Source organism: Plasmodium falciparum (genome assembly GCF_000002765.6).
Source record: "Plasmodium falciparum 3D7 genome assembly, chromosome: 14".
NCBI lineage: Eukaryota > Apicomplexa > Aconoidasida > Haemosporida > Plasmodiidae > Plasmodium > Plasmodium falciparum.
The window spans coordinates 2,512,873-2,529,782 of NC_037283.1; the positions used below are offsets into that span (position 1 = coordinate 2,512,873).

General features: G+C 19.0%; 5 protein-coding genes across 5 annotated transcripts; 2 read left to right on the forward strand and 3 right to left on the reverse strand.

Annotated features, from left to right (window-relative positions):
- Positions 1-1,800: 1,800 nt before the first annotated feature.
- PF3D7_1461900 (valine--tRNA ligase, putative) lies at positions 1,801-5,073 on the forward strand (the record flags this gene model as incomplete). Its single annotated transcript, XM_001348727.1, has 1 exon — positions 1,801-5,073. One exon carries the CDS (start codon positions 1,801-1,803, stop codon positions 5,071-5,073), a length of 3,273 nt encoding a protein of 1,090 aa, XP_001348763.1.
- Positions 5,074-5,519: 446 nt separating this feature from the next.
- On the reverse strand, positions 5,520-5,885 carry PF3D7_1462000 (thioredoxin-like protein; the record flags this gene model as incomplete). The annotated part of the gene is made up of 1 exon (XM_001348728.1): positions 5,520-5,885. The coding sequence occupies one exon, from the start codon at positions 5,883-5,885 to the stop codon at positions 5,520-5,522; it is 366 nt and encodes a 121-aa protein (XP_001348764.1).
- Positions 5,886-6,332: 447 nt separating this feature from the next.
- PF3D7_1462100 (conserved Plasmodium protein, unknown function) lies at positions 6,333-10,337 on the reverse strand (the record flags this gene model as incomplete). The annotated part of the gene is made up of 1 exon (XM_001348729.1): positions 6,333-10,337. One exon carries the CDS (start codon positions 10,335-10,337, stop codon positions 6,333-6,335), a length of 4,005 nt encoding a protein of 1,334 aa, XP_001348765.1.
- A 709-nt stretch (positions 10,338-11,046) lies between these two features.
- Positions 11,047-11,268, forward strand: PF3D7_1462200 (conserved protein, unknown function; the record flags this gene model as incomplete). Its single annotated transcript, XM_001348730.1, has 1 exon — positions 11,047-11,268. The coding sequence occupies one exon, from the start codon at positions 11,047-11,049 to the stop codon at positions 11,266-11,268; it is 222 nt and encodes a 73-aa protein (XP_001348766.1).
- A 780-nt stretch (positions 11,269-12,048) lies between these two features.
- Positions 12,049-16,122, reverse strand: PF3D7_1462300 (GTP-binding protein, putative; the record flags this gene model as incomplete). Its single annotated transcript, XM_001348731.1, has 1 exon — positions 12,049-16,122. One exon carries the CDS (start codon positions 16,120-16,122, stop codon positions 12,049-12,051), a length of 4,074 nt encoding a protein of 1,357 aa, XP_001348767.1.
- Between the last annotated feature and the right edge of the window lie 788 nt (positions 16,123-16,910).

The window sequence follows — 16,910 nt, forward strand, 5'->3', positions numbered from 1 at the left end:
AACTCGAATAAATACCATTTTTAAAAATGGTATTAAAATTTTGATATTCCTTAAAGGAACATATGTGACATACATTTATATTATGAAAAAAAAAAAAAAAAAAATTAAAAAGGAAAAGAATGATATATATAAATGTATGTAACGAATTATAAAAAACAAATTATTTACTTTTCCTACACCAAAATTAACAATTGGTGTTGTGAAATAAATAACCAAAAAAAAAAAAAAAAAAAAAAAAAGGAGTTATTTAAATTGAAAATATATATATATATATATATATATATATATATATATATATAAAGATATACATACATATATATGTATATATGATAAACAAAATAATATTTAATTACATATCTTGAAAAGTTATATTAATTAAAAAAAAAAAAAAAAAAACAAAGAGAGAAATAATTATTATACATACTTTAAAGTATATATGAATTTTCCAAAAGATTAATATTTACATATATCTTTAGGAATATTCAGAAAAAAACAGTATCATAAAATATAAATATACAGAAGTTGGCTCTTAATTCGAGTTGTCAATATATTTATATATAATACAATCTTTTTTTGTTTTTTTTTTTTTTTTCCGTTACACAAAAAACAAAAATAATATTAAAAAAAAAAAGAAGTTATGCTCATATAATATTTTATATTATTTTATTATTATGCATAATAGTATTAAAAAAACGTTATTTAATGTCTAATTATAACGTCAAAAAATTATTTCTATATTAGAATATAATATACATACATTTATATATATATAATAATTATATATTAACACATAGCAAAATATGTCGAATTTTTTTTTTTTTTTTTTTTTTTTATATAAATATATATATATATATATATATTTATTTATTTATTTATTTATTTATTTATTTATTTACATATAAGCTTACACAGCTTATTTTTTCATATCAAAAAAATTGATACTTACAATTTTTTAGATCTATATAAACATATATAAAACCCTAAACCCTTGAACTTTACAACATTTGGGATATATATCAATTTGATATCCTTTTAATTATATTTTTTATTATATTATTATTTTTTTTATATTTTTTAATTTTTTTGTTTTTTGATTAGAGAACTAAAACATATAAAGAATAGTAAATATAAATTATGTAGAAAATAAAATTTTATTTTATTTATTATTCCTTTTTTTAATTGTATATAAACAAGGGGTACAATAATATAAATAAATAAGCATATTATTAATGTATTATATATAATATATACATACATAAATAAATGCTTGTTGCTCTATTATATACAATAATATATTATATATATATTATATATTATATATAAATAAAATTTTCAATATTTATTATTTTTTTTTAAGGGTAATTTTATTTTTCATAATATACTGTGTTATGTTATTTTATTACTAATATATAAAAAATTTATGTATATTTATGAATAATAGAATATTGTTAAAAATAAAAATGGAAACATTTAACATACATATAACAGTAAAATTAATTCTAGGTTCTATTTTATGAATATATAATAAAATATATAGTAAATATTATTCTTCAAAAAAAAAATAAAAAATAAAAATAATTTTATATTGTATCATTTTTTTGTAGGTAAAAATATATAAATAAATAAATAAATATATATATATATATATATATATATATATATATATGTATATATCTTCATATATTTTTTATTTTATTTTATTTTATTTTATTTTATTTTAATTTTTTGGGGTGTTTATTATCGTGTAATAATTTATTATAATTTATGATAATTTATTTCATTTAGTTTTTATTTTTTTGTATGAATATTAGGTTAATTAAAAAAATAGGCATTAATTATATTAATAAATCATTTAATACATATTGTAATAAAAAATTGTCAAAGATGGATATGAAAAATATAAAAGAGAATATAAAAACAATGAAGGATGCATATGATCCTAAGGAAGTCGAATCAAAGTGGTATAGTTTTTGGGAAGAAAATGATTATTTTAAACCGAAAAAAGAATTAATAGAAGAAAATAAGAATAATGAACATATAAAGAAATTTGTGATTATATTACCCCCACCAAATGTAACAGGTACGTTACATATTGGTCATACATTAACAGTAGCTATTCAAGATTCTTTAGTTCGATATAAAAGAATGAAAAATTATTTAACTTTATATATACCAGGAACAGATCATGCTGGTATAGCAACACAAACTGTTGTAGAAAAGATGTTATATAAAAAAGAGAATAAAATAAGACAAGATTATGGTCGAGAAGAATTTGTTAAAAAAATATATGAATGGAAAGATTTACATGGAAATAAAATAAATAATCAGATGAAAAGGATTGGTGCTTCTGTTGATTGGTCAAGAGAATATTTTACCATGAATGAAAATTTATCAAATGCGGTAAAAGAAGCTTTTATTAAATTTTATGAAAGTGGTTTAATATATAGAGATAATAGATTAGTTGCTTGGTGTCCTCATTTAAAAACTGCCTTATCAGATATTGAAGTAAATCTAGAAGAAATTAAAAAACCAACCAAAATCAAAATACCATCCTTTGATCATTTAGTTGAAGTAGGTGTTCTATATAAATTTTTTTATCAAATAAAAGATAGTGAAGAAAAAATAGAAATAGCAACAACTCGTATTGAAACCATGCTAGGAGATGTTGCTGTTGCTGTTCATCCAAAAGATAAAAGATATGCACATTTAATTGGTAAAGAAATTGTACATCCATTTATTCCTAATAGGAAAATTATTATTATTGCTGATGATTTTGTTGATATGCAATATGGTACTGGTGCTGTGAAAATTACTCCAGCTCATGATAAAAATGATTATGACATGATGAAAAGACATAATTTAAATTATATAAATATTTTTACATTAGATGGGCATATTAATGAAAATGGAGGGAAATTATTTCAAGGCCAACATAGATTTGAATGTAGATTTAAAATTCAAGAAGAATTAAAGAAATTAAATTTATTATCAGATAAAGTACCTAACCCTATGTCTTTACCACTTTGTTCAAGGACAAACGACATCATTGAATATATGCTCATACCACAATGGTATATGAATTGTTCAGAATTAGCTCACCAAGCTATCCAAAATGTTAAGCTAAAAGAGTTAGAGATAATACCACCTCAGCATGTAAACACATGGTATTATTGGTTGGAGAACGTTAGAGATTGGTGTATATCAAGACAGTTGTGGTGGGGCCATCGTATACCAGCTTATAAAATTGTATTTAAAAATGACGTTAATCACAATACGGATGATATCAATCATAATGATGATAATAATGATGATAATAATAATAATAATAATAATAACAACAATTTAGAAGAACAAAACGAATTGTGGGTTGTTGGTAGGTCTTACGAAGAAGGATTGGAAAAGGCAAAAAGCCTTGTAGGTGATAATAAGCCCTTCGAATTAATACAAGATGAGGATGTTCTAGATACTTGGTTTTCATCTTCTTTGGTTCCATTTAGTTCATTAGGATGGCCAAATCAGACTGAAGATTTAGAAACATTTTTTCCTAATACAATATTAGAAACTGGTCAGGATATATTATTCTTTTGGGTAGCTAGAATGGTTATGGTTTCTTTACATTTGATGAAAAAATTACCATTTAAGACCATTTATTTACATGCTATGATTAGAGATTCTCGTGGTGAAAAAATGAGCAAGAGTAAAGGAAATGTTGTAGACCCCTTAGATATAATTGATGGTATTAGTTTAAATAAATTACATGAGAAATTGTATGAAGGGAATTTACCAGAAAAGGAAATAAAGAGAGCAATTGAATTACAGAAAAAAGAATTTCCGAAAGGTATACCAGAATGTGGTACAGATGCATTAAGATTTGGATTGTTAACATATCTTAAACAAGGAAGAAATGTAAATTTAGATATTAATCGAATTATTGGTTATAGACATTTTTGTAATAAATTATGGAATGCAGTAAAATTTTTTTTAAAAACCTTACCAGATAATTATGATAATTACAATATATTAATTGATAAACCTGAATATGTAGAAAAGTTACAATGGGAAGATAAATGGATTTTACATAAATTAAATGTATATATAAAAAATGCAAACGACAATTTTGAATCATACAATTTTTCAGAAGTTGCTTTTGCATCTTATAATTTTTGGTTGTATGATTTATGTGATATTTATTTAGAATTAATTAAACCTCGTTTAAATACAGATTCTCATGATAATTTTGTAAGTGGATTAAAAGAAAAAAGTGATATGAATAATATAGAGAAAAGAGAAGTTGTTGAACAAAATGATAATAATATTGAATCAGTTAATACAAACCATATTAATGAAATAAATAAATGTGATAATTATTTGGATGGATATGGAGCTAATAAAACGTTACATGTTTGTTTAGATTATGGATTAAGACTTTTACATCCAATATCTCCATTTATTACCGAAGAATTATATCAGAAAATATCATCCGAGCCTTACAAATTTAATTCCATATCATTAGCAAATTATCCAGAATATATTAACATATGGCATAATGAAAATATTAATTCTGAAATGAATAAATTTATGAATATTGTTAAACAATTTAGATCATTTATATCGACATTAGAAATCCCCCCAAAAACAAAATTAAATTGTTTCATTGCTGCTAAACATGAAGAAGATAAAATATTTATTGAAAAGGTAAGAACTAAAATTGAAGTTCTAGCGAAATTGTCTTCATTAAGTGTTATTAATTATAATGTAGAAGATTTATCAGATGATTTAAAATTACAAGTAAAAAAATGCTTAAAAGATATTGTTTCGAATCAATTTATTATATATGTACAATCAAGTGAAGAATACCTTAAACCATTATTAAGTAGTATGTTAAATAAAAATAAAAAATTACAAGCTTCATTAGATTCTTATCTGAAAAAAATTAATGACCCAAATTATGAGCAAAAAGTACCTGAACAAGTAAGAACTATGTATAGTGAAAAAGTTGAGGAATTAAATTCCCAAATATTGTCTATATCGAATATAATATGTGAAATAAATGAGTGTTTAAAGAATGCATAGAAAACATTAAAAGTTAGATCATAAGAAAAGAATATGATATATGGGTTTATAATATGATTTAATATGTAAATTTAAAAATAAAAAATATTGAAAAATGTGTATATAATAAAATTAAGCGATGATTTTTCTTAAATATATACAAGCAATAAATGTATATATAATTAAATAAATAAATAAATAAATATATATATATATATATATATATATAAGAATATTCGAAGAAAAAAATGAAAAATAATTCATGAAGTGTTATATAAAATAATAAATTATAACACACATATATATATATATATATATATATATAATATTTTATACATTTTGTTGTTATCATTTTTGTGTTATTAAATATAATAAAACGTTATATTATATGGATGTATTATTTTTATAATAAATCATGTTAATTAATATATATGTATATATTGTAAACTTCCTTATGTAGTATTCATTCAATTTATTTTCTTATTCATCAAATGCTCATCAATAAATGAAAAAATAAGTGGTATATTACATCCTTGAATTTGTTGTATTATTTCTCCATTTTTCAATATGATATAAAAGGGTTTACAATTATTATCATAATTTTTTAATGAAGACACAGTTTGTGCACATATAGAAAATAACTTGACATTCTCTGAAAAGATTAAATTGTTTTTATAAATTTTATTTATCATTTCAAAAGTAAAAATACATGGCCCACACCATCTAGTATAAATATCTATTATATAAAGAATATCATTCTTATCATCAAATAAGTTTTTATATTCTTCTTCGTTATTTATATCCACGTAAATTTTATCGTCAGTTCGTTTCATTTTTATTTAAAATTAAGTACTATATAAAAAAAAATAATTATATATAACATGTGTCCAAGAAACAAATATGACATACTATAAAACATATATAATTATAAATGTGTATAAACATATATATATATATATATATATATATATATTAAATTATTCATAATAATTAAATTAAATCAATTCTATTATAATAAGGCAAAGATAATTCTTGAAATGCGAAGTTTGATGTATATGACATCTTTTAGAAATAAAATGTTCAAAAAAAAAAAAAAAAAAAAAAACAATAAAATAAAATAAAATAATACATATGTTCCTATAAATGCATTCACACATATATATTTATATTATATTAACATTAATATTAAAAAAAAAAAAAAAAGAAAAAAAAAAGACACCCAAATAAAACAAGCAAAGTAAAAATTAAGTATATAATTCATTAAAGGAAGATTTTTTTTTTCAAGAAAAGAATGTAAATAACTTTTCTTCAATAGATTGATCATCAATTTTTAATACATTATTATAATGAAATATGTCCAAATTATTTTGTTCCTCTTCAATTTTTGTGTTTATTATATTATTGAGTGTAGTTCCTTGTACAAATAAATAATATAATAAATATGTATTTTTTATGACATTGTGTACACGTGAACGTATGTGTTTCTGGTATATAATATTGTTAAGGTTATCTAATTTATTTAGTTCTACTAATATATCATCAATTAAAAATTTAAATGATATATTTTTCATTATATTATTATTTTTTTCATTTTGATTGTGTACAAAATTGTTATATGACTTATATAATTTATGAATTAATGGATGAATGTTTTGTTTCTGTACGTGTTCTTCTTTAGATATATTATTATTATTATTATTATTATTGTTTTTATTATTATTGTTTTTATTTTCATTATATACATTATAGGTTTGTTTATATATATCTATAAAATAAAGAGTTGATTTAATATAATACATTTCATTTATTTTATATAAATAAATAAGATCTTCATAAAAAGATTTATTTGTAATACTATTTTTATCTAAGACTTGTTCACAAAAGTATAAATCAAACAATAGGATATGATATAATTCTGTAATTTTTTTATTAAATAAGTTTTTATTTTGTGCTTTTTCCATTTCTATTATGTATATATCTTTAACCTTTTGTATAAATGTAATATATATTTTATATATTTTCTTTTGAAGTATTGTTTTTATAATAAATATTATAATATTTTTATATTGTTCGGTTGTCATTACTTTTTCTATATATATAATAAATATATTGGAAAATATAAATATGTTTAATAAATGACTATTTATTTTATCACATAATATATGCTCCATATTATAATTTAATAACATATGTAAATAATAATACAAATGGCATTTTAAATTATCGAAATATTCTGAGCAAAAACATTTCATACACATTTTAAAAATATTATACACTATATAAAAAAATATACACTTAATATCTTTAAGGCAAAAGTTAGGTTCGCTATTAAAAACATTATTATTATTAATAATATGAACATTTTCATTATTATTATATATATTTGACATATCATTTGATTCACCATATATTTGAATATTTTTTAAACCATCTAAGAAATGATTAAATTTATTTTTATTATTATATCTTAAAAGATTAACATAAAAGTAGAATTCTTTGTATTCCTCATCATTAAAATCATTACAATAATTTACATGAACACACTGAATGCCATCACTATTTTTGTTCATGTCATCACCATTGTTATTTATGCCATCACCATTTTTGTTCAAGTCATCACCATTGTTATTTATGCCATCACTATTTTTGTTCATGTCATCACCATTTTTGTTCAAGTCATCACTATTTTTGTTCATGTCATCACTATTTTTGTTCATGTCATCACCATTTTTATTTACGTCATCAGCACTTTTTCTTATATCATTATTATTAGTATTAATATTAATATTCATATAAATATCATTATCATTTCCTTTTAACAAATTTAATAATACATCATAACCTTGAACATCATCATTAACATGTGTATTAGTTTTTATATTATCATAATTGTTTAAAATATTTATAAATATATCATAGAGTTCCTGAAAATTAGAAAGATTTTTATTTTTATTCATATATAAAAAGTCCACATTTACAAAAGTATTCATTTTTTTTACTTCAATAAAGAGTATAAGTTTATAGGCAGAAAATAAAAGTGGGTGTATTTTCTCCTTAATTATATTTTTAAAAGCATTGTTAAAAAGTTTTTCTTGTGTGCAATTTTTATTATTATTTAATACATGTTCTGATAACCGATTGTGTGGTTTTTTTTTATCTTTCAAATATTTTGTATTATTAAAATGCTTTGGGATTTTTGAAAATTCACTATATATGATTTCCAAATCGATATTATAAAATTCATAATAAAAATAAAAAGCATTTAAAAGAAAAGAAAAAAATATTTTATCATTTATAAAAAAGTAACTATTATTATCATATGTTAAAAAGGTTGTTACATGATATGAAAAACTTTTAAAAAATTTGATGAGAACATTTTTCCATTGATCTATAGGTTTGTTATCAAAAAGGGGTATTATGCTTATGGATTTATTAAAAAAGAGGAATAAGAAATAATTAAATAATTGTTCATTTATATTTATTAAACAATTATGATTAATAATTGAAGAATGTTGTAATGGTTTAATGAAAGGTTTAAAATATGTTTCTGGTAGTAAGATAGTTGATTTAATTTCATTGTATAATAATTTAATATTTGTATATTCATTAAATAAGAAATCTATACTTATAATATTATATTGATTTGTATAATAATAATTATGTAATAAATAGATAACATATTTATATATATTCTTAATACATTGATTATAATGTTTATATAAAAGAATAAAATTTTCAACTGTATTAGTATTCAAAATTTTTTCTTTTATATCTTCTATATTATTAATATGATAATTAAAATATTCTTTATTTTTTTCTATACCATTTTTTATATGTTCTTTATTATTATATATATCTTGTAAAATAAAAATTTCATTTTTCATATATTGTAAAAAGTTATTTTCATATGATTCAACAACATCTATTTGATTTTCTTTATTTATATGTATCTTATAATTAGTATGAATTTGATTATATACAAATTGTTTTTCACATATTTCATTTTTTTCATAAATGTGTTCATCTTTATTTTTTTTCTTAATATGTTCATGCAAAAGAGGACAACAACTATTATCGATAAGTAGTAATAAAATATATTTTGTATTTAATAATACATATATTATTTTTTTGAAATATATGTGTAATTTATTAAATGCAAGATATTCATTATTATGGATTAATTCATTTTTTTGTATTGTACTATTTCTATCTAATTCATTACCTTTATTGCATTTTTTATTTTTTTTCTTGTTAATAAAATTATGTATTAATTTTAATCTAGCTTTTAAAATAGCATGAAATAAATTATTCATTTGATTCTTATTTATATCATGTTGTTTTATGTTTTCTTTATTTTTATGAATAAAGTTTATAATATCTGTATTTTTTTGATTATAAAATATGAGTAAAATCATTATGGATTTTATGATTGTTTGGAAATTACACGAATGTTTATATGTTAGATTATAAAAAGAGTAATGTATTAATTTTAATATAACATTTGAAAAATGATGTTTATATTTATTTACAAAATTGTGTAGATAATAATTACAATTTGGTTTTTTAAAAATATTGATATATATATTTTGTATTTTTTCATTTTTTAATATAGACTTTAAAACTATTAGAGATATAAATATGTCTCTATAAATTTTATTTATACAATATATATAATTTTCTTCTTCTATTTTTTTATTAATATCAAAATATATGTTATTAATATAATTATTTAAATAAAAACAATCATAATTTACTATTACATCTTTTTTTTTCTTTTCTTTTTTATTAATCAAATAATCATATTTTATTATAACACTCTCCTCTTTTGTATTAAGAGAAGCATCTTCATTTATTATTATATTATTTATTATATTTCCTAAACCTTCTTTTCCATCTTTATTTTTTTTTTCAAAAAATGGATTTTCAAATAAAAATTCATACTTGTCATATTTTTTGAGCCACACATTTTTTACAATATCCTTTTCAATCTCATTTAATTCATTCTTATATATATCTTGAATATTACACACCTGAGTACTTTTTACGTTATCTACTAATTTATTATAATTACTAATAATATCTTCTAAATTCTTTTTTGTTTTTTCAACACAACCATATATTTTCTTAATCCTAATAGTATTATCAATCACATTATTACTTTCTTTTTTTAAAAATTCTTTTATATCATCCTCTTTCTCAATTATTTCGTTTCTTAATTTATCAATATACTTTATCGTTTCATTGTGGTCATAAGATTTAAATAAACCATCAATATCAACTTTCATTTCCAAGTTGAATCAAAAAATAAAAAAAAAAAAAAAAATATATATATATATATATATATATATTTTATATATATATTACGAGTTAAATCTATTTAAATACTTCATATAAAATAAATATATATATGTATATATTTCTTATATTTTCCATCAGGAAAATAGATATAATATCCTTATTGCATAATTAAATTACACATTGTTTTAAAAATCGAAAAAAAAAAAAAAAAAAAAAAAAAAAAAAAAAAAAAATACATAAATACATACATACATATATATATATATATATATATATATATATATATATATATATATATATATAATAAATTTTAGTATATGCAATTTTTATTTCACTTTGACAATATTTATACATATTATATGATTAACAGAATATATAAAAAAAAAATAATTAAAATATGTACAAAAAAAAAAAAGAAAAAAAAAAAAAATATATATAAATAAATATATATATTTATATTGCATATATGTAAACCCATATATTATTTTATTTTATTTTATTCTATTTTATTCTATTCCTTTTTAGAATTTTTTCTCCTAATTCGTTATATTCAAGTAAAAAAATAAATAAATAATAATAATAATATGTGATTAGGAAATATATATATAATATATATATTATATATATATATATACATATATTCCTTTATATAAAACCTTAAAAAGGGATCTTAATTTTTTCTTTTTAATATAACAGATGAGTGAATTTAAAGTAGGATCCAAACTAAAAGAACAAGTAGTCTGTACTATGCAACCCTTAATATTATGCTTACATAAATATAATGATGATATAACAAAATGTGTACCTGAAATTAATATATTTGAAAGAACTTGTAGTAAGAAAGTAAATTATGTTCATGATAGGATTGGCCTAGATGATACCAGAAATACTTTATATACAGGGAAAAAAGCTATTTAATCATAAATATATGGAGATAAATAGCATCTCTTAAATTCTTATTCATTTTTATTTTATATTATTTCTTTTAATATTTGGTTATTTCATTTTATAAGTGTACAATAAAAAAAAAAAAAAAAAAAAAAAAAAAAAAAAAAAATACATAAATACATATATATATATGTGATTGTTATAAAACAAAGTAATTTATATTTAATAGTTAAAAAAATAATAATAATAATTCATTAAAATTTATTAAACATTTTTTTTTGTATAATTAGAACAATAAATAAAAAAAAAATATGTAAAAATAAATAAATATGTATACACATATTTATACATATTTATATTAAAACATAATTTGGAATGAAAAAATTTTATAAAAACTATTATGGAGTGTATAAATAATTAAAAAAAATATTGGAATATTCCAAACCCAAAATATATATATATTTATATATATATATATTAAAATTAAGAATATTTTATATTTAGACAAAAATATTAAGAGGCACATAAAAATATGTAAAAATGAAAATATATAAATATATATAAATTCATAAATTAATAGAATAAAGTATTAATACAAAATGAAACATATTACATAATATATATAAATATATATATATATATATATATGTTATGGTTAACAAAAATTTGAAAATATGGAGTTTTATATATATATAATTTTTTGATGGTTATAAAAATAGGATTTGTACATATAAAAAAGGAAAAAAAAAAAAAAATACATATTTAATATATATATATGTGTATATATTTAATATGGTCGTATATATAGTTTTAATCCAAATATGATCTTCTCTGAAATTTACTTGAATTGTTAAATGAGGTATAATCATCCATTTCGTTGGGTCGATTTGATCTATTTTTAAGGTCCATATATTGAGATGAATCATTATGCATTTTATAATCATGAGGGATATTAGGTGCATGGTATTTAGGGTCTTTATCATAATCTTGAAATCTCCAAAAGTTTGGTTTAAAAATTCTCATTTTGGATGAAGGATTATAATCATTGTATGGGTTTTGACCAGACATGTTCATAATATTTTGAGATTGTAATAACTTTTTGGTATTTTTTGCAACTCTCTTTTTAAATTTGACAATATGATAATTATATACATATATGGCTGTTACAGATATGAATAATATTGAAACGATAATAGCTCCTTCTGTTCCAAAAACATTAGCTATTCCTTCATACATATAAAATACTACATGTCTAAAGAATGTTTTTCCATATATGGATATTTGTTGATATCCAAATACCATAAATAATGCTAATATAATTAAGAAAAGGAAGCTTGCATGGAATTTCTTGAAATATACAACTAATGATATAATAAATATTAAAATAGCTATACCTAGATAACATACAATTCTATGTAGAAATTGTTTTCTAATAATAGGATAATATACATTATAGATATCATTATTTAACCATCTATTAATTACTTTACTCATTAAATCTTTTGATATCCTTTTATAATTTTTATTTTTATTATTATATTTTTCATCTAAATTTGATTGAATTTTATTTTCTCTTTGATTTTTTATATAAATATTTTCAATATTACTTGAAAGTACTATTAATGCTCTATTATATAATGTACTTTTTAAAGAACTCCATAAATAATATTTATGTATTTCTCCTTTTATTCCATTTTTTAATTCATCTAATGGTTGCTGACATGTTATTTGTATTGCTTTTAAATTTTCATCCTTAATAAATTGAAATATTTCATCTGTTAATTTTAAAAAGTTCTTATATTCACTATTCCATGAATCTTCATTTGCACAATATATATCCATATATTTCAATTCCTCTTGACCTTTTAAATTTAAAAAAATATCTTGTAATACTAATTCATCTAATGGAAAATTAAAATTTTCTAAGAAATTCTTTTTTAAATTACTTTTATGCATATTATATAAAGCACTTGTCTTATCTCTACAATGATTATGCCATTTTTCCATAGCTTTTTGTTTTAATAATTTTATATCATTATTTAAGACATTTAAATATTCATCATTAATCTCTTTTTCTTCTTTAGCAAAATCAGATAATGTTAATGTATATGTATTAATTGCTTCAGAAGTCCATTTATCCAATACGGTATAAAACATATTCTTATTTTTAAAATATTCAGTTATATTTTCTGTATTTTCAGCTAACACTTCAAAAACTTCTTTACCTTTTTCTACAGCATTGGAAAAATAGGACTTTAATCTATTTTCATTTAAGGTAATATTTTTTTTTTTTAAAAAATAAAATTCTTGAAATGTATTATTAATTAAAGGACTACATATATTATCCTTATAATAAATTAAATCTAATTTATCTGAATTTTTCGATAATTTTTTCTCTAAATATTTAATTAAATTATAACTAACTGATTCAAAAAATGTGGTAAGATCTTTTTGTTTTATTGGATATTGATCACTTTTCATTTTAATATCTTCAACAACAATTTGTAATGCATCTTCACATGCGATTTTACAAAATTTTCTGATATTCATTTCACCTAATTCTAACATTTCTATTTTTATTTGATCTAATCTTTCATATAAATTATTTTCAATATCTTTAATTAATTCTTTTTCTTCTTCATCATGAAAATCACTTTCTGTATATTTATACCATATATTCAAAATTTGTTCTCTTATTAATTCTTCATATTTTTTTATTTCATTTAATAATGGTGGTAATTTATAACTATCTTTTTTCTGGTGTGTATTATCTTCTCCATCTTTTATGTTATGTTCTTTTAATTGCATATTCTCATCATGATCATTAAATAATGAATCTGCATCTGAGTTTTCATCATGATTTACTGACGTATTATTTCCTTCTTTTTGTAAAAATAAATCATCATTTTCATCATTCAAATTACTAATAAATTCAACATCTTCATTTTCCATAAATTGTAATAAATATTTTTTATATAAAAATATTAAATCATTTCTACTTATTTCTGCTCTATTAATTTTAAAATGTTTAAAAAACTGATTCACATTTGTAAATAAGTTTTGATTTGCAGACTTTACTAAAAAGGTAATAAAATCATATACATCATGACCAGACATAAATCGATTAGTTACTTGTGACCCTGATGTTTCGTCTTTATTACTATTTAAGTCATTTGTCTGATTATTGGTATCATTCTTCTTATTATCTTTATTTTTTTCTTGTTCCTCTCTTAATTTTTGTTCTTTTCTAATTTTATTTATAATATTATTAATTTGAACATCAGAATACATTTTTTTGGGAAATAACAAAGCTCTTAGATATATTTTATATCTTAATAACAAAACATCATTTTTATATTCTTCATTTAAATCGTTAATATTAGCTTTAGTAAAATCAAATTCTTTATTGTGATACATATTTCTTAATAAAACACAATCGATATTTTTATATAATATATTTAATTTATAATTAGATGACGAATCATTACTATTATTATTATTATTATTGTTATTTGGTAAAAGACCAGAACTAGAATTCTCATTATATGTTAAATAAGCGATTTTTTGTTTTTTTGTTGTATATGCATCATGTTTATCTTTACTTTTATTAGAAATTATTTTTTTCCAATATTTAATATCTAAATCTCTTCTATCCGAATTTAATAAAATATCTAACCATAATTTGCCTTTTCTGACATCAAGACGTTGACTGAAATCATGTACAACCCACATTAAGTTTTTAGAAGCAATACTTTCTAATATTAAAGAATTATTTTCTAAATTATTATTAAGTGTATCTAAAATTTTATGAAAATTATTTTTTTTAATAGAAAAAGTAGAACCACTCGATCTAGTATATGCTCTTAACATAAATAAGTTAGCATCTTTAGTTATGTTTTCTATAAATTCTAAATCTTTATTGTTAATCATTTTCATCGTTAAAAATATAATATCTGTAGATATTAAATTGGTTAGGGCATATAATATTTCATCATATCTTTTATTTACGTTTGGACTATTTAAACCTTGTGTATCCATTAAAATTAAATTGACTTCATCTGTATCAGATAAATTTAATTCTTCGACATTTGAAATCCAATCATCTGTTTTATATAAATTTAATAAATCAATAATTTCTTCATTATATTCATCTTTTTCATATTCATAACTTTTTATAAAATTTGTAAAGTTTTCATTAATATATTCATATATCTTTTTTAATTTCTTAACATTAATTCTTATAGGTTCAGACCATATCCATATACCATAAGTACTAGCAGTAATATCATTACCTACTTTGAACCCATTTTCAATATATTTGTTACTTTTATTAATATCTGGTATCACATGTTCATTTAATAAATTAAGTAAAAAAGATTTCCCTGTATGCATATCACCTAATACTGAAACAATAGCAATAGGTTTATCTATTCTTTTAAATATTTCTAAATTTTCTTCTATTATAATTAATTCCGTATGATTTACATTTGGTTTTATAATTTGTATAGCTTTCCCTCTCCTTCTTCGATATTTCATTTTCTTTTTTTTATTATCTATTATTTTATTTATATCATCCATAGAATCAAAGCAATTACCACCGCTACAATTTATTGGGACTTCGAAATGATCATTTTCATCATCATCTCCTTCTTCTTCATCATTCTCTTCGTCTTCGTTATATGCGTCGTCTATATTATATTGATCATTATTGTAGTTACTTGTTTTCTCGCTCTTTGATTTATTCGATGAATTTTTATTAATATTATTTATATCTTTTGTAGAATCGTCATTATTTGCATTTTCTAAAATGTTATCATTACAATAATAAATACTTAATGAATATATAATTATCACAAGGAAACATAAAAAAAATAGTTTATTCATCTTTTTTTTTTTTTTTTTTTTTTTATTTATTCATATAAATCATATATATATATATATATATATAAATATATTCATATGCTTTTTTTTTTTTTTTTTTTTTTTTCTTTCTTTCTTTCTTGCTTTCTCTATATAATTCTTCTTCTTAGATATAAATATAAATAAATATATATATATATTATATATTATATATATTTAATATATATTATAGTTTTTATGGACCGTATTTTTTATATCATATAACAATAATAATTTTATATAAAATATCTTATAATATTTTATTCTTTATTTTTATATGCTTTTACTACTGTTGGTTTTCATTTTTTTCTTTTTTTTATTTGATCTTCTAATTTGTATGAACTTTTAATGACTTTATAATAAAAATACAATTGTAAAAAAAAAAAAAATAATAAAGAAAAGAAGAAAAAAAAATGAATATACGTAAAAAACAGTATTTTAATTGTTATATATATATATATAAATATATTTATAATTATATAGAGATTGATAATATTTAATCCCATATATAAATAGAAAATATTCATATATAACTTCTTTTTAATTTTTATATTATTATGTATAATAATAAATATATATTTATAACAAAAATTTACAAATTTTTCATAGAGAAATTCAAAAACGGAATTTCATATTATATATAATATATATATATATATATATAATATATATATTATATTTTTACATATAATATTATATTTATATATATATTTTTTTTATATCCAGACCATAAGTTAATATATATAATAAATAAATTAATAAGGTTATATATG